We start from the raw sequence: 25,362 nt of genomic DNA on the forward strand, positions 1-25,362 counted from the left end.
TCCCCTCTTCTGCTTCACTTGCCAGCACAGTGGTGGCTTTGGCCACACATCCAGGATTATGTAATACGTATCTGTCATGGTCCATATGACACGGGGACTTTCAAAAATAATGGTGGCGTGTAAGAATTCACGGTGGTACAGTTACCCACGGAATCCTAGGTGAGAAGGCACCACCTCCCAGACCCAGGTAGACAGGTCCAGGTGGCTGCGCGTCACGGCCCCACACACTTCCTATGACAGAGCATGCACGGGCATCCAGGAACTCTGGAATCAGGCACGCAGCTCAGCGAAGCCTGTTGGGGCTCGATCGCGAAGTCGACTCTGGTGGGAGGGCAGCGGGGGCAGGGCGGGGCCGCACAGGGCAGGTGCCGGCTTCGGGCGGCGGGGAGCGGCGCCCCGTGGGCCGGCCGGCCGGCGAGGGGAGTCGCTGCGGTCCGCCCCTGCGCCCGCCCCTCGCCGCCCGCGGCTCCTCCTCGCTTCGCCATGGCGGAGCGGGGCGACGCGGCGCCGCTGCTGCGCTGGGCCGAGGGCCCAGCCGTCTCCCCGCCGCAGGCCCCGGAGCTGCAGGCTGGAGGCCGCGGCTGGGGCGGCGCCGGGGGCGGCCGCTTGGCCGCGGAGCCATGGAGGCGGCGGGAGCCCGAGGAGCTGGGTGCCTCCGGGGTGCTGCTGCAGCCCGGGCGCCTGGAGCTGGGCGACGTGGAGGAGGACCAGGTGGTGGCCGTGTTCGTGGTCACCTTCGATCCCCGCTCGGGTGAGAGCCGCTCGGGGACCCGGGATAGGGTCGCCCCCGCCCCCGCCCGGGCTTGGGGGACGGCGAGGGAGGGGCTCGCTGCGCGCGCACCCACACACCTGCACCCCCATTCCGCCCGCTGGGCTCCCGAGGAGTGATCAGAGTGCCCCAGCGAGGTCTGGGCGCGGGACGTGGGGCTTTGTTCCCTGCGCCCTCCGACCCTCCCTCCTTTCTGTCCGGCTCATTCTCCAAATCCCAGTCCGCGCTCCCATCCCCACTGTCGTGTTTGCGCTTCTCCAACGATAAAGGATCCTGTTTGTGGCCACCCGCACGCTGGCTTTTGTTTTCTTGCTTGGCCAAAAGAGGACGCCTACCCACCCCTCTCCCTGCCAGGTTAGCTCCTGAAATTGAGAGTCCTAAGCTCCCAGGATCTCTGGTTTCCTGCCCTTACTCCCCACCTGTCCCGGCAAGGTAACTTTGCAAGCGGCCAAGTTCACTTTCTCTGACAGCTTTAGTTTGAGGAATTAATGCGGGGAGTATTAGGGGATGAAATTGAGAAATTAAGCTGGAGACCGATTAAAGGAGAAGTCTCCTCAGATAGGCTCTTGCCGGTATTTTTGGGGAATTCAAAGGCTGTTCACATCACCTTTAGCCGAGCCACCCAGGCAGGAAGCGTGCATTTTAGTGGCGAGAGACTTTAGGGGTTCAGAAGTGAATAGATACACTCTCTCATCTGGTCCTAGGCCGTGAGGGGCCTGTCATTCCCAGAGCTGTTCTGTGATCATTATTGGAGGCACGAGAGCTGAAGTTATGGTTCTAGGGTTTAAGAAAACCCAGGTGTGTCAGTGTCCCTAACTCCAATGGAGTCGCTGGAACGTGGAATGCCTGTTAGTGAAGGATTTACCTGCTTCTTTCTGGTCCTCGGACTATGAAGGTAAACCCTCATTGCAAAGAACTTGACGGTTGCTATGCAGTGGGAGGAAAAAGGGTAAGTAAGGGCTCTGAGATGGGGATTCAGACAGGGCAGACAGGAGGTTGCAGGTAGGGTCATGTAACTTTGGTCAGGGATTATAAACCAGCAAGACACCGGAAGTGACAGTTTATGGGGAGCAGAGCAGGCCTCTCTGACTCTGGCTGTTCAGCCATCCAGTCCCAGAGACTTTCAAACTATTTTGACTGCAACCCACCCTATGAAATTAAGTTTACGTCCCAATCAATACCCTCACACACATATACATATGTAACTGGAACAAGTTTCATGAAATAGTGCCAACCCCTCCTACATGAAGTGCATACTTGTATTTTGTTTCATTTGTAACATGTTTTTTGTGCAGTTCACACATCGACTCACATATGGTTGGGACTCCAGATACCAGTTAGTTTGAAAAACTGCTCTTTTTTGACCAACGTAACCCTGACTTCTAGATAAAAACAGATGCTAATAATACTTATTATGCCCTACCCCATCACCAACAGGTAAATGTAGCAGGTCCTCGAATAATAGTTTCATTCAACCTGGTTTTGTTATAACAGTGATGAGAAAAAAATAGATTCCTGATCAAAGCCACTGTCTGTGGAGTTTTCACATTGTTCCCCTGTCTGTGTGGGTTTTCTCCAGGGACCCCATTCTTCCCTCCCCCTACCCCATCCCTAAGGTCTGCTCATGAGGTGAATGGCATGTCTAAAATGTCCCTGTCTGAGTGTGGGTGTGAGTGGCCTTGTGATGGAAAGGCGTGCTGTCCAGGGTGGGTATCCACCTGTGCCCTGAGCTGCCGGGAGAGGCTTTGGCTACGTGCAACTCTGAACTAGAATAAGAGGGTTGGGAAAGAATTATCTTACTTGTTTGTATTAATCTTCTTGAAATGTATGTAGAGCGCACATTTCAGTGTTTACTATTTGAAGAATTTTGGGTTTTTATTTAGAAATTTGGTGATGTTTTTGTGATCAGAAATATGCCCTAGGAACTTAACCCTTGTTTATATCAATTAGCTTTTGGTAGAATTGTTTTCGTGATAGGTGTTTTTGCTTTAAAGTTGCAGTTTCCAAGAATCTAGCGACGATATTATGTGAGGACTTTTGGTTGATAGGAGCGTGAGATTCACTCTGGGAAATGTTTAAGAGTAATAGAAGAAATGGGACCTTACCAGGGTCTGATTTAGCGGGGAGGAGAAAAGAAAATCCTACATTAACCACAGACAGAGTTGATAAAAATTGATAAGCAGAGCTGGGACCCTTGCCTGCCCTGTCAGTCACAGGTGGTGAGCGTGGGTTCATGGGATACACACATACACAGGTGTGTATTGTAATGGTGTTCAGATGAATATTAGTGAGGAAAGAAGGGATTGTAAACGATACCTGGACACTTTATGCAAGCATTTTACTATAATGGTGTTTCATTTCATTCTAATCACCAGTCTGTTATTTGATGATCATTTATACCCAGTTTATACATGAGAGTATCATTCTTCTGGATACAGAAGAAAAGAGGAATTCTTTTGGACATTTAGAGACAAGGTTTGGAAAGCTCAGTTGGGTACCTGTAAGAAAAATCTAAGAGGGTAGAGGCGTGAAAGATGTTATTTTCACTGGACACATGGTTTGAAAATGATGGTAATTGGATCTACAAATGATATGAGGACTGGAGGTGCACACACACACACACACACACTCACTCATTCATGCTCACACTCACACACCCAGCCTTTATGTGGAGCAGGGAGTCCCAGAATGGTGGTGCTGGCCATCTGGACTACAAAGCTGCTATTGAAAGCAGGCCCAGATGCTAGCTAACTATGCAAGCTGGGTGGGAAAGGTTGGCAGGCGGAAGATTGCTTTTTCATTGTGTTCAACCCATTATTTAAAGCCCTTGATATTTTTATTTTTATGTTGTTCTTTGGGTTTCTAGTAAAATGTTCTTTTCTCTGCTTAACTAAGGGAAAAGGTATTGTCACACTTGGAAATCAGCCCTATCCCCTCTCCCCCTGTCATGCGGGGTGTCATGCGAGGTCTCAGCTCCCGCTCCCCACATAAGAACGCAGGGTAGGGTGAGGCCAAAAAGGAACACCCACGGAGCCATAGATAGGGGAGTCATACCACTATCTTCTCGCTGGCGGCTGGGTTGGAGACACAGGAAGCAGGAGACACAGGAAGCAGGAGCCACACGATCCGCAATCTGCCATCCGCTTCTCTGCCAACCGACCTCACTTGCTAGCTGCAATCCCCCGTGCTAACTGCAATGCCCACTTGCTAGCTCAGCCACGGCAGTTATATCAGTGGCTGATGGCTAACCGGTCACAGCTGATGGCTAACTAGTCACAGCTGATGGCCATCCGATCACAGCAGACGGCCATTTACTACCCAAGTGAGCACCTTTCCACGTGAGGCCAAGAGCCTGGAAAGTGCTCTCTGGGACTCTGTCCCCACACCCCCTGTCTATGGAGGTGACATAGCTGACTCAGCACATGACTAAGGGCTTGTGTGGGGGCCTGAGGCATGGAAAGCACTGGACCTGCAATGCATGACACCTGTGAATCTGCCTCATTAGTTTCTTTCTGAGATTCACTTTGAAAGGCTACCTTTTCCCTCGAGTTATTTTGTGGGTGTCAGGGGGAAATTTCTGTGCTGTGTGCGTTTGTATTGGGGCATCTTGTGGGGGGCAGGAGGGGCTCATGGAATGGCTGAGGGAGGAGAACCTTCTGAGGTTTTTAAGATGTTTCTTTTCCCCTAGTTCTTTAGGAAGAAATTGTGCCTCTCCCAACCTCTAGTTAGTGCCAAATTACAGCTACACCCCTAGTTCATTTAGTACATCAGAATGTTCCATGTTTATGTCAAACATGAGCACTAAAAATCACTCACTAACTTTAATCTCCATACATTCTTTATGTGTTCAATGAAATACAAGCATTTTCTTTTAAACAGTGAAGGTGAGATGTCTGGGGAGTGAGTTGGATGCTTCCCAGGTCATCTGACTTGTGCAAATAATAAATGGCTCCAGCCACGGGTGGGGAAACTAACAAAGGAGAATGAGAACGGAAAATTTAGAGTATGATTTTGAGATGCAAAGAGCAGTCCTGAGAATGGCCAGCTGAAAGAGGCAAAGAGACAGCCAGCTCTGACAGCCAACAGGAAGGTCTCTTAGAATGAGTAACTGCCACCTCCTTTCTCTCTCGTTTCCATCAGATGTCAGTGGAAGACACTGTGGTTAATTTCATTAATTTCCCACGTTGGCAGAACCTTTCCCAGGCTATTGGTGATTCACCTGCTGTGGTTTGCAGGGAGAAGTCGATTTGTGGCCATCTGCTGTGAATGCGGCTGCTTCTCTGGAAAGTCGAGAGAGAGTGAAGTGAGAGCGGGAATCCCAACACCCACCAGTTACTGCAGGCCCACGGTGTGTCAGGAACTATGCTGGGCGTTTCCGGGGCCTTGCCTCTCATCCCCCCGACAGTCTTCTCTGTATGATGAGAAAAGCTGACCACAGAACCACTGAGTCACCTTAAGTCACAGGGCAGAGAGGGACAGAGCCAGGGACAATCCCGAGTCTGCCTGCCTCCAGGGCCTGCTCTCTGTCTCCACCCCACACCATCGCCCAGTGAAAAATGATACCTGGTGTGTGAAATGGAAGGTTTTTTTTCCATGTAAAATTAATTCACTGGAATTCAGCCATGGATTGGCATATGGCTGACTTGAAACCACCAGGATGAATTTCTTCCTCCCTCAGGTTTCTTTATACTGACTCTTTCTTCCTCTGCTTTGGATATACTTTCATCGTAGGGGATTTTAAGACTACCTATTTAAAACTATTGAAGACCGAAAATCAAGTGATATGGGCCGTTTACCTTTCTGGTGTTGGAGTCTGAACGAAATAATATTTCTGGTTTCTTCCATGTGGTGTCGGGACCACGAGACTCCTGGATTCTAGCCTTTATTCCCGTGACAGGATTCCTTTTTACTTTCCAGCTGAAATCAGGGCATATGTATATACTACTGGGAAGAAGCCAATGGGAAGAGTAGAAATCAAGGCATATGTTGGAAAAGGGAAACCGGGGGCAAAGCTTCACTCTTGAGGTTAGAGGGAGGCCGTCCTGCTTATGAAACAAAGACCTCAAGAGGAAATGCTTGGTTGGGAAACACGCAACAAGGAAGGAGAAAGAGGAAGGAAAGTCATGTATTTCCCATTACAAAGAGATCGTTTTGGTTCAAGATCATTGCTTTTTCTATTTTAAATATATGAGATGAACTTTCTAACGGGCAGCAGCAGTAGCAGCGAATGTCTATTCTCCCAAAAGAAATGGTGATTCGTGGAATGCAATATGCGTGGGGCTGTGGTCATTTCACATTTAAACAGGAATAAAGAGAGAGGCGACACTGTATGCCGCCAGGACAGAGCATACGTCCCCCATCTAGGAACGTATAACCCATCAGCTCTAGGAGGCCCTCACACACACAGCTGCCAGGCTGACCTTGGAGGGGCAGGTATGTCCACAGCCTCAGCATTGCCTTCTGGGTAACTGAGCCACCAGCACAATGAAGGCGTTTGTCCAAATTCTTTAAACAGGGACTTATTTGCCTTTGCAGGAGCCGAGCACCTGACACTGTGCTGCCAAGTTATGTTCTACCAATATTTACCAAATGGCTGAATGTACACAATGCAGATTGCCACGTCTGTTCCTCTGGGTGCCCTCCTCTTAAGCTCTCTTTGCAGCTAGAGGCTAGGCAGGGGCTGTGACAGGCCCAAGAAAAGGGTGGATGCGAAGTTGGAAGGAGAGAGAATTAGGGGCAGAGAGGCATCTGTCAACGGTGACGTGTCTGTCTTTGATTGACTCCCCCTGAGGTGAAACCTTGTGTTGAATCTTCCCCAGGCCCCCTGGCTGAATTCCTAAAGTGTGGTGAGCATGTTTGGAAAACCAAAGGCCTCAGGGTGTGAAAACTGGGCCTGGGTTGGTAATGCTCCGAGTGCGGGTTTTCTAGCATTAAGTAGCTCACCACAAGGATTGCTATTTTTGCAAAATCGCTTTAAGCCTCCAGAAGTTTCATATATGAACTGGCTCCCAAGTTTTGAGCACAGTAGACTATTTCTGTTAAAGGATGACGTTTGGCTGTGATGCCGCTTCATGCCCGTTTATAACCCCTTATGTCTACCGGTCCAGAGACTGTCTTGTGTGTTTGTGGACTGGGTATGCAATTCCCCTAATGCCCCAAACAATTATCTGAAAGCATTGTTGTCCGGGATTATTGGTGGTATTTCTAATGCCTAGGAAATTAGGACTTAGAGCGCTGATGATAAGCTTGCTCTAAAATGAAATCTCACAAGTCGCTTAGTATTTTTATTTTGAAAATTTTGACTATGCATGAAAATAGGGACTATTCTCTAGTGTCCGCTCAAGCCTCTAGGTAACACTGTACAATTCTCTGGTTCCCTCAGTCTGATGGATGCTTGTCACTGCTCCTTTCTAAATTCCCATGTTACCCTGTGTCATAGCCATGTACCCCCCAGAACCCGTAACTGTAGTCGGTGGTCTCCTTCTCTGTCTCTGTGTTTATCTCTGGCCTCTAATCTTTTTGAGGTCAGAGACTCTACCTTATTTGACTTTGTAGCTCCAACATCTAGCCTAGTGGAAACTCAGTAATTAATGATGAGTGATAGAGCCCCAAAATGCTGGAAGCAAAGAACGAATGGCCAAAGCTTGGCGAAGAGCCTCATCCAGGGAGAGAGGTGAAGGAGGGAGGGCCCTCGAGTAACTCAGGAACTCGGCCAGCATGTGGGTGATGGATGAGACGATCCACTGGAGCGTGTTGGTGGTTGAGTCACCAGCACATTTCTTGAGAAGCCATGTGTGCTGAGCCCTGCACTAAGCCCCTTTCTTTGAATGATTGTTTCTTTTAACGTGTGGCCTTTTTCTTCCCCACAGGAAACATGGTGGAATGGTGTTTACCTCAAGATATCGACCTCGAAGGTGTTGAGTTCAAATCTATGGCCAGTGGGTCCCATAAAATCCAGTCTGATTTTATGTAAGTAGTTCTAAATGTAAGTCTTCTCTATACCATTTCCTCCCTGCTCTCTACTTTCCCTCAGAGCATAAGGGCTGTTGTCAGAGGCTCTTCAGGAGGCGTGTGTCAGTGCCCTGAAAATGTATGTATAGTTTTGTGTTTATATTAATTTTCTAGCAAGAAGGTCCCTGGCTTACATTAGGCTCCCGATGGATTTCACGACCCCCCAAAAGTTAAGAATTCCTACCACAGAGTTCTCTCCCTTTCAAAGCTATTATTGGACCTCCCTTGAGGTTTGGCTTTAATAAAGAACGGTTTAGTTAAGATATTCATGGGCTAAAACTTGGAATTCCAGCTTTAAGTATGGCCAGTTCACTGTCCTGTGTAATTAAGATTCTTGTGGGGGAGCAATTGGAAAGAATGGAAAGGTAAGGAAGTAACTTTAACCTTCTCATTGGGCTGAAATCATGACTGTCACAAGTGTGAGAAAGGGGAAGGAAATGAAGTGACAGCTCTGGTCATGTGCTCAATTAAAAACATCAGAGACTCAGGAAGTAAGGACGGGATCAACAGCGTTTATGATCATAGAACAGAGTACTGGTTCTAAATGGGCCTGAAGACGAATCTTTGCTCTGGTTCTGCCATCACGTCCTTAGCTGTTGTGCAGAAGAGGACAAGGGGTCTATTTATGGTCACGGGAAGTTGCGTGGCAGGCTGGCTAGAGGTCAAGTCCTAGCTGCAGCTGGATGACCCTTGGCGAGCTCCATACTTTCTTTGAGCTTTGGTTGTCTCATCTGGGAGGTTGAGCAGCTTGGGCTAATTGTTCCCCTGAGATTCTAAAAAAAAGTGTTTTTTTTAGGCTGAGCTTTCTCATGGAGACCCTGGACTCAGTTATTTCTTTTCTTGGGGTTTGCCTCTCAAAGGAAAACACAAAGCAAAACGAAGTGTCTGTCTGCTTTCGTGCCACACTCCCTCTTTGGTCTATTTTAGCTATTTCCGGAAAGGGCCCTTCTTCGGCCTGGCCTGCTTCGCCAACATGCCTGTGGAGAGCGAGCTGGAGCGTGGCGCACGCATGAAGTCCGTGGGCATCCTGTCTCCGTCCTATACCCTGCTTTACCGGTACATGCACTTCCTGGAGAACCAGGTTCGGTACGTGCCTTACATCCATGCAAGGGGAGGCCGCAGGGACCTGCCAGCTAGTGTGTTTTGATGAGCCCTCGAGATAAAGGTTGTGTGCCAATCCATAGATGCCTTTTCCAAGAACATCCGCCGCCATGTTTCCCACCTCAAGTGGTGGTGTTATTGTTTCAGTCAGCGTCGTGCATAATAATTCTTCATGGTATAATGAAAGCTGGGGCAGATTTTGCTTTCAGTTTATATGTAACACTGTCATCGGTTTGGATGAATGAAATAATTTGCCGTCATGTGCATGATCTTTGTTACCCTAAAGCCACAATAATTACCTCCTCGCCCCAGGTAGGCACATAGACTCTAAAAATTCTAAAGCCTAATCATTTCTTATTTAGGGTAATATTATCTGGGGTAATAGAGAGGGATTTGTTTTTTTTATTAGAAGCAGCAAAACTAGTCATTTACTATTGTTTTTCATTATGAAGTCATTAATTTCATTTCAGATTTTGAGGCAGAAAGCTATCCCTAATCCCTAAAGCACTGTTAAAATTTTAGCATATTTTCTGGTGTGTATGTGTGTGTGTATTTTAAAAAATACTCACTTGACATACGTATATATTTTTCTGTATTTTAAAATTTCCTAGTTTTGCATCTTAGAAGTAATTCCACGGAGAAAGAAAGAACATTTTTATTGGGGTCCTGATCCTTTTTAAAACTGATGCTTCCTGTTAAGAAAAAAATTAATTTCTCAAATAGGCAATACATTCTCATGGTTCAAAAGCCAAAAATTATAAGGCATTGTTATATTAGTTTGGGTCCTGGCTAACTGGTGACAACTAGCCCCAAGATGGCTTAGATAAGCTAGAATATTCTTTCTCTCTCATGGGACAGTTTAGAGGGAGGCAGGTGGACAGGGTGGGCAGCCTTTATAAATAACGCCACACTCAATCCTCACAAACAAGTACCATTTCACATGTAAGCAAAATATGTGGACGTTAAGTTTCCAGAAATAAAATGGGAGGTTCAAAGGGTATGTGTTTTGTATATATATATTAATAGATGGTGTCAAATTGCTTTCCATAGATTGTCCCATTGTACTATTTTGCGTGCCCAACAGTCATGCTTCCTCTGACATTGCCAGCCTCAAAATAAAACTTTTGGGTTTTTGGCATCCTGATGGGTAAAACGTGATACATGAGAATCGTTTTAATCTGCATTTTTCTTCTTATGAGTGAGGTTACGTTTGAGTCATTTGGCTTTTCCGTCAATCATTCCTAGCCTTTGCTAAGATTTTTTCTTTTTTGGTTGTTGGCCTTTTCTTACTAATTTCTAGGACTTCTTTGTATAATGGAAGATTTGTTCTTTGTGACATAAATTGAAAATGTTTTTCCACTTTGTCATTTATCTTTTCACATTACTTTGTCATGCAGGTGCCTCCCTTCATTGAATTCATTTATCTTTTTCTGGCTTCTAGCTGTTGAGTCACAGTTAGAAAGCTTTTCCAGCTTGGTGATTAAAGAGGACACAAGGTTAACATGAGAGAAGAGATTTGCATGAGAGAGTATGAGGAAAGGAAAGAAGCATAGTGAGGGCAGCCCAGGTCCCGGGAGGGATAATACTCCACTGCAGGAATGACATTTATAGAAATTAACTAGACTTGATTTCTGAAAACACCTAATCTGTGTTTTATATCATCTTTGGGGTCTTTCATATTAATCAAACTTGCATCAATTTGACACAGACCTCTGAAGAGCCCCTGAAATCTGCCCTCTTCTCAGAGTAGACAGACATAGCTTAGCCATCAAGGGTTTCCCACCTACGCACGAACATTTCTAAGAATGAAAGATGATTATAAGCACCCCCTCCGGAGTTATTTCTTATTACATCATATGACTGCTTCCTTGTGCAAGTTTAAAACAGAATGTCTAGGAACCCCCAAATTAGCTGTTACTCAGGGAGGAACTTATTTTAGTAATCATTTTATCTGAATGTAGTTGATTTTTTTTCTTTTTCTTTCTTTGTTTTTTGTTTCTTTGTGGGTTTTTTTGGCTTATTTTATCTTATTTTTCTTTTGAAGATGTAAATTTGCCTGTTTTTTTCCAGGGCTTGCCCACCACCTTCCCTATTTATCCCATTGCTGTGCCTTCATGGCGTGCCTGGCTAGATCCTGCAGGATAGCTAGGAAGGAAGGAAGGAGCCGAATGCTTTGTGACTGATGGACACGTGTCACAAACTGTGTGAGGCACTTTTACCACTTTATAACAGTTCATTTTCATCTCAAAATGATACCAAGGTAGTACTAGTAGCTACTAAAATGTAGTATCTACGTTTTAAGGAGAGGCAAGAGAGCAGATTTTGAAAAGTGTAGTAACTGGCCTGATGTCCACAATGAGTGGTAGCTGTAGCCGTGACATTGGGAGCTGTCAGTCAGTCTGGAATGGAGATGGGTGGAGGGCAGCTGGCTACCGGTTGGAGGATGAAAATCTTAAATCTGAGCAGTTTGTGTCAGCATTTGAAGTAAGCCAACAGTGGCATGTTGGGGGGATGGCCTGTGTTAGTCTCCATTGTTCCAGGGCCAACCATAATAGGGGGTACCACCCCTTGCTCAATAATAATAGATTTTTTTTTTCTTTTCCGTTGCAGTATGATGGAAATTGTAGGGTACCAGGAAAACACAAATGGGCGAAAAAGGTTTTAATGCCTTTTGTTTCTCCCTATGTTAGTTTCCTAGGGCTGCTATAATCAAGTACCAAAAACTAGGTGACTGAGAAGAACAAAAATGTGTCGCCTCACAGCTCTGGAGGCTGGAAGTCTAAAGTCAAGTTGTCAGCAGTCGGTTCCTTCTTGGCGCAGTGAGGGCGAGTCTGGCCTTGCCTGTCTCCTAGCATTTGCTGGTTTGCTGGCCACCTTGGTGTTCCTTGGCTTGCAGACACGTCACTCCTGATCTCTGCCTTCATCAGCACGTCCAAATTTCCCCTTTTCATAAGGACACCAGTCATACTGGGTTAGGACTCACCGGAATGCCCTCATTTTAATGTGATGACCTCTGTAAAGACCCTCTCTCCAAATAAGGTTATATTCTGAGATACAGGGGTTAGGACTCCAACATATTTTTTTTCGGGGGGGAGGTGGGCTCAGTCCAACCCCTAGCACCCCCACTAAACATTGTGCCAAATAGTATCTACAGCTCTCGACTTGAAGGCAGGATTCTCCCCTGTCCAAATGGTCCAGGGCTTCAGGGCAGCTTTCTTTTAGGGTCAGTTAGCAGGGCTGCCCACAGCCAAGTGTCTGCCAGCCCGAGCGGGTGGGGGTGGGGAGAGAAGAGAATTTGAGTTTTATTTGTTACTTGGTGTAGAAATTATGAGCCCTTAATGACATCCAAGAATTGTTTTCCCGTGTTTGAGGCACTGAGGGGTAAGCGTCCTCTTACTCTTTTCTAATAACAAAGCAAGCAAGCAGGCAGGATTTCTAAACAGAGCAGCTGGAAGCAGGGCGCCTGTGGTCTTCTAAGCCAGGCCTTCTCACAGCTCGCAGCCTTGCTCTGGGAAGTGGCACACATTGTTAGCATACCTTGCTCAAGAACAATAGGCATTAGTCACAGTCTGTTAATTCTGCCCGTTTCCCCGTGAGAAGGGCAGTGAATGTGTTCTGTGGCGCTGTCGGAGCAGAGCCACGGTTGAGCTTTTCCCAAGAAGCTTCTGTAACAACAAAGGAGGTGTCCTGGGAAGTCTCAAACTCTTCATCCTGCGTCTTTTCAGTGTATTAGGTCTTTGTCCCGACGTGTTGGAGGCCCTGGGATGGTGGGAGTGAGGGGCAGAGCTGCGGCCAGAGCCCTTCTCACTCTGCCCGTGTGTTTGCAGACACCAGCTGGAGATGCCTGGACATTACTCCCACTTGGCCGCCTTCTATGAGGATAAGAAAGGGGTACTCCGTGCTGGTCCGGGGAGAGGCGGCAGCCTGCCCCCCGTCTGCTGGCTGCCTTCCATCCACCGATACATGTACCCTGAGATGAAGGTGAGGTCAGCCGTACTCTCACAAGTCCTGGACTCGCGTCTGGGTACAGTCGTTCTTAATTTTATTTATTTATTTATTTATTTATTTATTTATTTATTTATTTTTTAATTAACAAGGAATTTATGTCTTGGGCTCATGCCCAAAGTCTGCATTTGACAGAGCGGGATTGCTAATCTAAGTGTTTGGGTTCTCTTAAAACATAAGGCAAGTTATCGTAGACAATATGCTTTCTGGACACTTCTATAATGATGGTGCAAAGCTGGGTGATAGGCCAGTCGTGCTGGGCTCCTAGGGGCAAGGGGTAGATTTAATTCTATTGATCGCTTCAGATATTTTAAAGCCAGACGTTTGAACTAAAGGTGAAGAGTCTGAACAGGTATATTTTCTTAGTTACAATACTCGTATTTTGATTATTTCTAACAAGCTATTCTTCCTTTTTTTTTCAGATCACACACCCCGCTGGCTGCATGTCTCAGTTCATTAAATTCTTTGGAGAACAGATCCTCGTACTTTGGAAATTTGCCTTACTTCGGAAGCGCATTTTGATATTTTCTCCCCCTCCTGTGGGCGTCGTGTGCTATAGAGGTAACCAGCAGCCAAGGTCAAGGGCTCTTCCTCAGTTCCCTGGAGCTGAAGCTGTTTGAGTCTTTCCTTTGTTGACCCAAGGTCAGAAGAGTTTGGGCCATATCCAGGGGGTCACGGGGGTTAAGCCTGGGAGGACACAGTTGGATTTGTATTTTAGAATGTGGCCTCTGGTGACAACAGACGGTGGACTAGGTGACAGATCAGTAGTCTGATGAGAGATAAGGGTCTGGATTAAAGTAGAGAAGATGGATTCCAGGTATAGTTGAGATAAACTTGACAACATTTGGTGCGTGATTGGGTTGTAAGATTCTGCTGTGTGTGAGGTTGTAATGGACGAAGAGTCTAGGATGACGAGGATGGAGGGACCCCTAGAGCAGGAGGCGTAGATGGGGTGGTGTGACAGCATTGGCTTGGGACACGGTGTGTGCTGTGAGGCCCTCGTGAGATGTACACCAGGCACCGGTCTAGTTGGGTCAGAACCTTGGGGGGAAAGTTGAGCTACAGATCAAGCTGAGAGAGCTGCCAACGCTGGAGGGGGGTGGCATCACTCGGGGAGAGAGTGCGTGAGGAGTTGCATGCCAGTGTTTGAAGAGGCAGGCACAGGAGGTGAACAGTAAAGGCGGAAGACACAGGAGGCTGAGGCAGAACCGTCAGGAGGAGGGAGGAACCAGAAGACGAGAGGGTTCAGTAGGCAGGAGTTTTGAGGTCACTGGTGCCCAATCTTCAGCAAGACCTAGTGAGGTGAAGACTGACCCATGTCCAGTGGATTTGGTAGGACATTGCTGGCATGACCTTGACAAGACCAGGTTCTGCTGTGGGACCCGAAAGGCTCCCCGTGTCCCCACCCGGTCTCACAGCGCAGGACCTCCTGGTTACCCAGGTACCAGGACAGCACAAAGCAAAGCCTGCCACACGTCCTGGGAGGCCGACCCTGAGGCAGCGGCCAGCGGTGGGGGGGCGGGGGGGGCGGGACGGCCTCTCCTCTGCCCTCACCGCCTCTGTCCCCCACAGTGTACTGCTGCTGCTGCCTGGCCAACGTGTCCCTGCCCGGCATCGGGGGCACCATTCCCGAGTCCAAGCCTTTCTTCTACGTGAACGTGGCTGACATCGAGAGCCTGGAGGTAGAGGTGTCCTATGTGGCCTGTGAGTATGGGGCCCTCCCTGCCTCCCACCCACACGTCCCTGCCCTGACCTCTGACAGACTCCCAGCTCCCCGCAGACTCGGGGCTCCCCGACTCTTTGTTGTCCTGTTGGGGTCGGGCTGGCGCCCTTCAGTGCAGCCTCCGGGTTTTCATGTCCCGAACCTCGGGTCTCACAGGCACCACAGAGAAGATTTTTGAGGAGAAGCGAGACCTGTACGACGTGTACGTGGACAACCAGAACGTGAGGACGCACCATGACCACCTGCAGCCCCTGCTGAAGATAAACAGCGCTGACCGGGAGAAGTACCGGCGGCTCAACGAGCAGAGGTAGTAGGTCTGGGGCCCGGGCACGCGTGTGCCCACAGGTGGCGGCAGGGGCAGCCAAGGCCGCACACACTCAGAGATGTCCCCCAGGGGCAGCCCTTCTCAGGACAGCTGGGGGCTCTCGGTCACACCTGTCCTGTCCACACTTCCCCTTGTGGCACATGGAGAGTGGGCAGTGAAGGGAAGCCCTGCAGTTGGAGAAGGCTGGCCCCCAGCACACTGTCCTAATAGGAGGGTAGCAGGTACACGGGGTGACGTCTTTCTGCTGGACTTCGGAATCTGTGAAGCCCAAGAGAACCAGCAGTACGTGCCCCACAGTGCTGCAAACTTGCTCGTACATTATCTCATGTCTTTCTCCATGATTTGGTCATCGTGGGAAATAAATGGTATCATCACCCCTAGCTGATGGGCACTTAGGAGGGATTGTCACTTGCCTGAGATTACACAGGGCCAGACGTGGCCCTGGATCCTCAGGGTCTTGACTCCCAGCCCTGATTATTCGTTTCCTGTCCCTCGTCTCCCTGCCTTTGGACCAGGGGGCCGGCTCTGGGTCACCCCCCTTCCTGGGAGGTGGTGGCCCATGCAGATGCCTGACCGCTGACCGAGCCAGTGACAGGGGACCTTGCAGCTGTGCCAGAGTCTCACGGTGTTCTCCTCACAACAGGCAGATGCTGCTGTACTCCCAGGAAGTGGAGGGAGACTACAACCCCTGTGAAGAGGACCTGTTTGTGCTGTAAGTCAACGGAGGGTCCCTTAGCACGAATGCTGCAGGCCGGGGTCCTTCCCAGGTCACCCTCTGCAGTCCAGGGACATCCTTTATTGCTGCTGTCAGTGTAAGAAACAGCTAAACCTGTAGAGAATTCTTGAGTTTTTTGAGCCAAACTGACGACATATACCAGGGAGCAAGATCTCCCATGCTCCGGAGAAGGGCAGTTTTGCAGCTTATTTTATACATGAGAATCAACGGAGGAGACGAAAGGAGGGTTGCATGAAGTCCATTGGTGGTAGATTAAGGAGGTGGGAGGGAGCATAGCAAGGCAATCTCCAGGGTTGGATAAGAGGCCAAATGGAGAAACAGGCTTCCTTTACATTGGCGGGTGCAGGATAGTTAATAGTTAACATTCGCAGCACAGAGAGATGCTATGGGGGCAACGAGATAACGGTGAGGGGTTCTGTGGTCTTGTGCTCTGGTGCTGGTGGTTGTGCCTTTGAGGAAAAGGAACTTACTCTGACATGTCAAAGGTACGTGACCCTAGATGCATGAGAACAGTGGACTGGGCTCACTTAGGGGAAAGACTGACCTTTGCTGAGGAAGCTGTGGGCCTGGGATGTGACTACCCGCTGCGACCTGCCCAGTTAGGAATTTGTGATCAGACCATCGTGGGCGGTTACTTTCGGTCACGTGGCTTGTCAGATTTATTGCAGAGCCCCTTTCCATTAACACTGCCAGAGGCACTTAGAGATGGGCACTCGGTAGTGGGGGACCCAGAGGAGTTAAAGAAAGAAGCAGGGGAAGGTTATTGAGAGAAAGTGGGGTGCTGAGGTTTTTCTTCTGGGCATTGCACAGAAGGTCTGTCTGTCCCTCGGCGTTCAGGGCTGATGGTATGGAGCCCAGCTCTAAGTGCCCCTGGCAGTGTGAACGGAAAGGGGCTCTGCAATAACCCTGACAAGCTCGGGAGCCACACGGCAGGCCTGACAAGCCCAATGACCGAAAGTCACCACCCAGGAGGGTCTGATCACAAATTCCTAACTGGGCAGGTCGCAGCGGGGTTCAGGTCCCTCGTTGCTTCCTTTGAAGAGGGCAGTTCCTTGTACTGAGCATTATGGGATACTCTGAAAATTGAACTCTTGCACCTAATGAAATTCCCCCCGCTCTATGGGTGGTCAGGGTGGGAGCCCTGGCCTTCACACCTTGAATTCATTCATAAGCAGCTGTTGAAATCGTGCTCGGTGATGAGAACAGAATTGCAGTTGAAGCGGAAACAGTTCTCCCAGCTTCCTGTTTGGTCTTCCTCCCTGTGTCCCGGGATGGAGGTGGGACATCGCACTTGCAGTTAGAACCATTTCTAGCTTTGATGTTGAAAACTTCAGGTTGACATTTCAACACCAGCACAGTGCTGTGATTCTAAGAAGCTGTTCTTTCTAATGGATACTCGCTGTTCAGAGGTAACAGTGTCTGGGGATTGAGCAGAGAGCCGGCGGTCTCCTCAGGTCGGACACATTCCATTGTATCTAAAATCCTGGGCTTCCGGAGCTTCTCTGGGCCCTGGGCACCTCTGCTGAACCCACGAACTCTGTGGAACACAGCTGAAAGGTCCAGACAGTTCTTCTCTGAACATGGTCCCTATATTTATACAGTACTGCAAATCAGCGATACGTAGACCATGCGCTGTGCATAAGTTTTTTAAAAAGTAATCAAAGGACAATAAACGCCCAAGGATGACAGGGAGCTATGGCCGTATTGGAACCTACAGCCTGACTCCGTGGCTCCTTTACTCTTTACTTCTAGCCTCGCTGGTGTCCCAACATTCCCGGTGCCTGCCCCGCTCCTCTGAGCTCCACCTTTAATGTGTGGAAGGTCAAGGTCACGGTCAGCCTTGCACAGTCTGTGGTGGCTCAGCTGCTGCTCTAGTTCCCTAGCCAGGCCTTGAAAGGTGCATTTCAGTTTCTCACTTTAAGTCTTGACCTCAGAACTTCATTATCAGTTGTTTTGTTTGTAGCTTCCCCTTATGACGAAGCAGAAAGAGAAGAACACAGGATTTGGGGGCCTCTCCCTGAGCTTATGTTTAAACCTCTAGTGACCTCTCAAGAGGGAGACCACTTTTTTGGCAACCAAGCCATCACTTGCTCAGAGATTTAGCTGATGATACAGTGATGAATGCCAATGGTTTCTTTGCTAACCTTAACTTTAACTTTGATCCTGCGTTCTTCTTTGAAAAGATATTAGACTTCTAAAACCATTTTAAACGTATATGAAACAAAACGGTGGCGTATTCGTTCCCCATGTATGGACTGCCGGTGAATTCTTGTCTTTTCTGCCCTCCCTCTCCTGTGTCTTGCGACTGCAGGTTTTTCCTAGAGCAAAACAACCGGATATTTCAGACTTTGTTGGAGGTGTCTGCCAGTCAAGACAAAACTCTGACAGCCGAGCATGCCCGGGGCATGGGTCTGGACCCCCAGGGAGACCGCAGCTTTCTGCTGGACCTGCTGGAGGCCTACGGCATAGATGTCATGTTGGTCATTGACAACCCCTGTTGCCCGTAGGGAGAGTGAGCCCCACCGGTGAGCCGCTCCCATGGGGAGTTCACCCCAGGCCCCCGAGGACTCATTTGTTATTAAATACGAAGGAATATTGTTTATACTTCCCAACAAATGTAATTTTTGCAATCTCCTTTCTTCCGGGCTCCCTAGAGGTAAGACGAGACTGCCTCTGTGTGGCTTTGTGTTCTGCTGTGGTAGGATGCCGGAGTCTACCGCGCTCTCCCAGAGTGCCTGCCTGGTGTGGTCGTAGGCGTTAACAAAGTTGACTGTCATGTGTCCTTGTTGACTGATGTCAGGGTGTGTGGCGAAGGCCACAGATCATTAGGAGCCACCCGAGCTCTGGAAATACTGGGGTGGACCGTTCTGGAAATCTGTCTGGTCTGTGTCCCTTGATGTATTCAAGAATGAGACAACTGTCTGTCTGCCCAGTGTGGCCTTGGATGTCCATCTGCCCAAAGGTGGAAGCTGGACCAGATGCCTTTCCAGTATTTTTATCAGTTCTGGGAGTCCAATCTTGGGAGGAGATCTCGTTTTTCCCATATATTAGGACAAATCTGTGTCTTCTCTATTTACATGCCTAGAGACCCCAACGTGGGACAAAAGGATGTTTCTGACACCAAGTTTGAGCATCTCTCAGGACAGGATGACAGGGAGAGGTTGCTCTCAGCCAGCTGAAAACTACAATGTTAGAATGAACCCTTGAATCATTCCTCAGAGTAAGTTAACATAATGGTGGCCACTCAAGGTACTATTCCTCTTTCTCGGAATCCCCACCTTGTGAGATGGGTTCACGAATTCCTAAGGACCATGCCAGCCCTGGAGCTTGCAAGCAAATTCATCTTCCATTTCAGTCTCCCTTAAGAGCTAACCATCCTCTTGGAGTAACTTGGGTGTTTTTAAAGAGGAGCATCTACGGCCCACAAAAGCAGACCAGTTGAGGTAGAGGAGAGAGAAGAGGTTTCTTCAGCTGGATGACGGTCTTCTGGATGCGTCACTGGCAGAATCTCTGGATGAAAACAAGGGTCCCCTGGACTCCCTCATCAGACAAGGAGCTGAGCTGTTAACTCAGAGGCTGGAGCCTGCTAACAAGACCAGGTACCGGCTCGGCACCCTCACAGACTTCTCTTTAGCACAGATAGCGTTCCTCGAGCAAAGTAATTGGGGCCAGAGATGTAACAGATTTGTTAGAGAGCAAATCTGACAGTGCCGTCCCCCTGGGAAAGTGGCCAGGAAGCCCGAATGTCAGCGATGAGTGTACGTGTGCTTCCCTCTGACAGGGTTTGGTCCGGGACAGCTCCCATCCGTCTCTGCCTGTTCTCTCTGGCTGCGTGTCAGCTTAGGTGAGACAGCGACTGTTAACCACAGGAAGCCAGCTCTGATGAGTTCCTAGGCCATCATTTAGGATTTTGACTTGGGATTCTAAGCTATTGGTGACAAATAATTTCTTCCCCTTCACCCTTCCTGCCTGGTTGTGTGACTGAAATCACGATCCATGTATCCCCGTCCCCGAGTTCCAGCCTGGCTAATGTACACAGCAGAGAGAAATACCTTCCATGGAGCTCCTTGATACAGAATTCAAGACTAAAGAAATTCACGTGTGGAAATGCAAATAGACATTGATTCATCACTGTAGCGTCTTTTATGTAAATATATAAATAAGTTGGGGCATTGAAATGTAAACTAGACAACCACTACATTTTTCTCCTCTGCAGTGTGGGTTGCGCCATCATTTCAGTAATACATAGGTTTACAAAAGAAAAGAAATCTGTGTTCAGTAGTTGAAGCTTCACTGCCATGTTCTTTGAAGAGCAAACCTTGTCCTCTTGTCTCTCGAGAAGTGACCTTTCTAAACTTGGGTCAAGTAACCATTCCTGGTGTCCGAAAGTTCAAGGTCTCCTAAGAGGGGGTGAGTGGTCAGAGCAGGGGGAGGGGTGAAAGGAAGGCCGGATTCTCTCGGAGGACATAGGCTGACCCTCTTCCTGGGGAATTGGGGGATTTGTTGGAAGAATTTTCTTTTTAAGCACTTCCACTAGAGTCTGTATGCCTGCGAACCTTTTGTTTCTGTGGTTTTATAATGCCGAGCTCGGGAGTGCTGATGTAGAGCTAGTGAAAACAAGGTTCCCGTAGTTCCTTTGAATGGTGGGTCAGGGGTTCTGGGCTCCTGTGAACTCCATACTGATCTAGGCGGATGTCTGTCTGCTAGCTCCATGCATCCATCCTCATGCAGAGGGCTGGGGCGTGGGTGTCCCGGAAAGCCGTGGGGCAGTGCCATGTCCCAGGTCATATGGCGCCTGGGCTTCGCTGAGCCCAGAGCAGAACTTCTCCCCTCCCTCCTTGTGTTCCTTTGAAGAGGGGACCCAAGGACTGGGTCCCTCCCTCCATTGCAGCTCCCTCGGGGGCTAGAAGTTAGCCCTGGCTGAGCAGCATGCTCACTGGCTCTGTGGTTTCCTTTGTCACTGGTTGTCGTGACCCGAGGATTTCTTGCCTGGACTGAGATATGGAGCGCCTGGCTTCCAGGGTCACTGTTTGAAGGCTTGCTTTGTCCCTGATTCTGCTCGTGCTCCTCTGCCTTCTCTCCAGTATCTTAGGTGAGAGCAGAGCCCCCCATCATTTGCTGCCAGTTTTCTAGAAGGGGACTGAGTCTGTGCGGTACCAGGCAGGAATCCTTGCACAATGACAGAGCTTTCGTCACTGTTGAAATATTTCCCGAGGAGCCATACGCTTTCGTTTGGAAGATGCTGGTGAACATCCTTTGAGGTACCTGCCTTCCAGGTCTGTAAGCTCTTGAGAGGCTGGATTATACTGACCACTGACCTTCTGGGCCAGCTTGGAAACCCAACCTGGGCTGTGGTACCTTAACCACTGGGGGCTTCTGGCCTCGGGGACCTCACGCCCTCCCCTGCCCCAGCCACTGGGTCATCCTGGGGAGCTGTTAGCCTGATCTAGCAACATGCTGAGAGCCAGATGCTTACCTGAGATACCTGGGCTGCCCTGTCACCCTGAGACGGAGTTAGAGGACATTTCCAGGTGGCACATTTCCTTGTGAGGCTGAGAATCCAGGTGTGGGGTTTGTTGATGTTGAAGTGGATTTGTTTCAAGTCTGCAGGCTTGTGAGATGATAGTAAGCAATCTTTAGGACAGTGTCCACCAGTTGTATGGCTAAGGACTTTCTTCGGAAGGAGTCAGAAGTAACAGGGCTTATCTCCTACGAGACCAAGACTTACGGGCCAAATCATTTGCTTAGAATTAGCTTCGGCTTTCGTCCAGCAGGGAGCGTTGCTTAGAACTGGTGTAGGTCATTTGCAAATGTAAGTGTCCCACCTGGGCGCTGTACAGCCTCAGGAAATTATGATCGCTGTGAAGTAGAAGGCATGGGCCGCCCATATCCACCATCCATTATGGCCTCTCTTCTTCCATTTGGCTGGGGAAGGGAAGCTGATTTCATGGACATACTGACAGAAATCATTTAGCACAGGAATTTGCACCGATAACTTAACCTTGTTTTGTTGCACAGGAAAGTCCAGATGGGAAATTTAAGTGCAGGTCATTGTAAATACCACACGCGAGGCTTCATTTGTCAGTGTAACGACCTGTGATGTTTTAGCTGGAACATAAAAGGAAAGATCCATCATGGCTGAGTCACTGCTTCTCACTCTGGTGGCTGTCAGGACAAACTGGCTGTTTGTCTTGATACATGGAAAGCCCTTCAAACACAATAAAAAGATGAGATGATTCACCTTTAAACAGCGGCCTTTAGGGCACCTTTTGCGAACGGCAGTCACGAATGAACCTTTTCATGGTGATATCGCAGGCCTCCAGGAAGAGGCAGGGACCTCAGGGAGCGGTTGGTTTGTGTTTTTTTATGGGACGGCGTGGCCGGGGAATGGACTGAGATGCTTTCTCCAGTCCCAGAGCAGGTCATTCTTTTAAGTAAAGGAGGGGAGGGGACTGCTGGACAAAACCCTAAGACAGCGTTCGCTTGACAGCGAACTTGCCTTAGTGTGGAAACACTTCTAAAATAGCAAGAGTCACTATGGGCCCAGCACACATGCGTGGCTTTATCTCCCTGTTGGGTTCCTCGCTCGTGGGCCGAGAGTCTGAGCAAAGCACAGTGCTCGGCTGTTTGCCCTGCACTTCTCAGCCCTACCTGGTGCCCTGCAGCCAGGATCCTGCAGGCCCAGTGCCGTCCCCGCATTTCAGGAAAACCCTTTTCTGATTCAGGTAGGGGAAGAAGAGGAGCCAAGGGCTCCTTTCACTCCCAAGCCATGGACTTTTACTATTTCCTTTGTTACTAATATACCTCTGTTCCCAGGAGCTACTGGAATGCTGAGTGTGGTGGGAAATGGCTAACTGTGAATTACGTTAATGCTTTTCTTATAAGAGATGGAAGTTTATTTTTATATTGGTATCACTGTGTGAAGTGAGGATGCAGAGGTTGAAATGGAAGGAAATTTCCAAACTGTAATCCTAGAAGAAGTGGGCAGTTTTGGAATTTGGAAGCAACTGAGATTTATAAAAGTTTTATTACTTAAATGTTTTGGAGAGTGAAAAAGGAGACTGTGAAATCTTAATAGCCCTCTTTAGGAAGATAAACTTGACAGTCCTCGGGAGAATGACCTACCGTCCCCAGCCTGAAGCAAAACTTGTACAAAAGGGGGTACATGTGATAATGCTGATGAGGCCTCTTAACTGGTGGGGCTGGGAGGTGGTTTTTGTAACTGGCACTTTAATTCACTTTTGGAGCTGGAATACAGGGGCAGTTGGATGAAACTGCATGTTCAGAAAGGAAATAAGAACCTTCCAGTGCTATATAAATAATGATGGAGAAATAAAGCCCTGCTTTCCTTTCTTTAGAGTTTATTCTAGAAGCTCAGCATAGCATGGGCTTTCAGAGGTAAATAGGATCTCAATTCAGAAAATGTATTCAATTACTATAGTAGGAGGACACATGTGAATTGTGTGCTACAGCCTATTTAGACTAATGATCCATTTCCTTTGCTTTCTAAGGATAGTTGGGGAATGGCGGGGCTTGGACCAGGGTATTATAAATTGGCCGGAGATGATCCACAAAATGAAAACTCCACTGAGGTCACTGAGTTAGCTGATTGCTGACATTAGAGTGAAAACTTCCTCTGGGCAAATTAAGCAAAGATAAAAGTATAAAAACTATTCTGAAGGTAGCATCAGGCAAGGAGTTTCAGTGCCCACAAAGACCGTAAGTCAGGGAAGGTATAGTTGCTGAGCTTTTGAACAGACAGGGTGGGAGACATTAGGGTACAGAGTAGAGGAAAACAAAATGCATTTCCTTATTTACCCCCTAGCTTGCTGGCTAAACTTTTTGTTGGTCTGGGAAAGAAACCTTTTCTGAAAAAGAAATAGTTGTAGCCTTGGAAAAGCGATTTTCCTCCTTTTTCCAAGTTAGGAAAAGCATAGCCTCCCCGTCACCTTAAATGTCAAACCCCTGTTTTGATGACCCCAGTCTAAGAGTTATAGCAATAAGAGAAACTGAATCTATTTTTGTTTCAAGTCTTTACCTCATATGATGAAACCTGTAAGACAGCTGATAACTTTCACCCGGAATATTAGTGCATATAGGTATGTCGTTCTTGCTGTTTTCAGTGGCGATTATTTTAAAGAAAGCTGGAATTATTCTGAAGCCAAGAGCAAATGTTTCTTGAATTGATTTTGTTCTGGGATACAAATAACATCTGTGTTTATCATATCTGTATATATCTGAACCGAGTTGTGTGCAGAGAGGTTGATATAACTATATTTACAGAAAATTAATTTTTACAATTAAAGTTCACATTTTAACATGAGCACGTGTGCTGCAGTTCTTCATCTAGTCCAAGAAAAGTGGTTTATAGGAGGGGGGCAGGCCCGCCCAGCGCGGGAGCAGAGCCTGCTGGGCTGGACGCTGGCCTCACTCCCAGTGATGGTGGAGGAAACCGGAGAGCTGGTGCCTGTCCTGCTAGAGGCCGAGGTCTGGCCGAATATGCTCAGGTAATGGAAGCCAAAGCTGGGAATGGCTATGCGCCCTCAGTGCCATCGGACGACTTCTGGAGAAGGACCCCGCAGAGCCCGAAGCCCTTTGTTTCGCATCTCTGCCTATCACAGGTGACTTTAAGAGGTGATCCTCGATGGCTACCTATATGTGACTAACACACATACACATGTGTATGTATACCGTGTGTATATGTACACACTCAAGTTTTACTTGATTTTTAACCTTTTGGGGAGTTAATAGTTTGAGGCAGGACATTCCTAACACGGTTGGCACTGTTCAGAGCCAGGTTCCCCCTTTCCCAGCCACGTGACCTGTAACATGACCTCCTCCCTGGGGTGGTTTTGTAAAGCAGCACATACTGCATGTGAATTGCCAGGGCTTCAGCAAAACGCTTTCTAGTCAACGACATTTAATAGAAAACATCTGTATTTTTAGTAGACGTCATCTTGGCTTCTGACTGCAGTTGGTCTGACAGGAGGTTTGTACTAAGTAGGAGGTGGGGGAACGGCTCAGGTTTGGGGGACAGGGATGCCGCTCTCCTAGCTGCACTGTTCGATGGCCTTTGCATGGACATTGTATGGAAGGACGAGGTAATAGATATGGAAACCAGATTCTCACAGGCAGTAGTTTGAATCAAGAAAACCAAATTTGAACGGGGGCATATTTATATTTAAAAGTGAATAAAAAGATGCCTCTGGATTAACTATCCTCCCTACCTCTATGTTCCGTTATTTCGATGGAAGGATGAGAATCACTCAGGCTACCAGCACGTGTGTGTTTGCTGTCGAGGAAGAAGCCAGATTCCGTGCTGGTCCTCTATTCTAGAATCAGAATCACTAAATTCTCTGGGCTCATGTGAAAACGTGCTTTTCTGAGGCCCCAGCCTCCCCTCCGTGGGCAGGTGTGCCTCCCTCTGCAGGTTTGGACCCACCTGTTCTTTTTTTGGCACATGCACAGCTTTTCATGCCACTCGGAAGAATGTACAGCTAAACAGGTAGGCCTTGTTTCTGTGCTCGTCACTTGGCAGGGGTCACGGGCACGTATGTTCTGTCCTAGAATTGACGTGTCCGAGCTGGGCCTGCAGCCAGGGCCTGCCCCTTCTTCCCCCTCACTCTTTGGCTTCCTCTTTACAGAAGACAGGCTCACCCACCTTACCGTGCTGCACTGCCCTCTAGAGTACA

General features: G+C 48.3%; 1 protein-coding gene across 3 annotated transcripts; it reads left to right on the forward strand.

Annotated features, from left to right (window-relative positions):
• Positions 1-107: 107 nt before the first annotated feature.
• DENND11 (DENN domain containing 11) lies at positions 108-23,993 on the forward strand. Of its 3 annotated transcripts, XM_019749867.2 has the most exons (10): positions 375-751; positions 7,639-7,738; positions 8,708-8,866; positions 12,709-12,862; positions 13,309-13,447; positions 14,459-14,590; positions 14,766-14,916; positions 15,578-15,646; positions 17,982-18,195; positions 18,756-23,993. In XM_019749867.2, the coding sequence occupies exons 1-9, from the start codon at positions 484-486 to the stop codon at positions 18,175-18,177; spliced, it is 1,368 nt and encodes a 455-aa protein (XP_019605426.2). In that variant the 5' UTR covers positions 375-483; the 3' UTR covers positions 18,178-18,195; positions 18,756-23,993. The 3 variants fall into 3 exon arrangements, with proteins under 3 accessions (XP_074171364.1, XP_019605426.2, XP_019605427.2); XM_074315263.1 differs by lacking the exon at positions 375-751 and adding an exon at positions 108-159 and having other exon boundaries at positions 17,982-23,993; XM_019749868.2 differs by having other exon boundaries at positions 376-751; positions 17,982-23,993.
• Positions 23,994-25,362: the final 1,369 nt, after the last annotated feature.

The sequence above is a fragment of the Rhinolophus sinicus genome, linkage group LG11, assembly GCF_036562045.2.
Source record: "Rhinolophus sinicus isolate RSC01 linkage group LG11, ASM3656204v1, whole genome shotgun sequence".
Taxonomy (NCBI): Eukaryota; Metazoa; Chordata; class Mammalia; order Chiroptera; family Rhinolophidae; genus Rhinolophus; species Rhinolophus sinicus.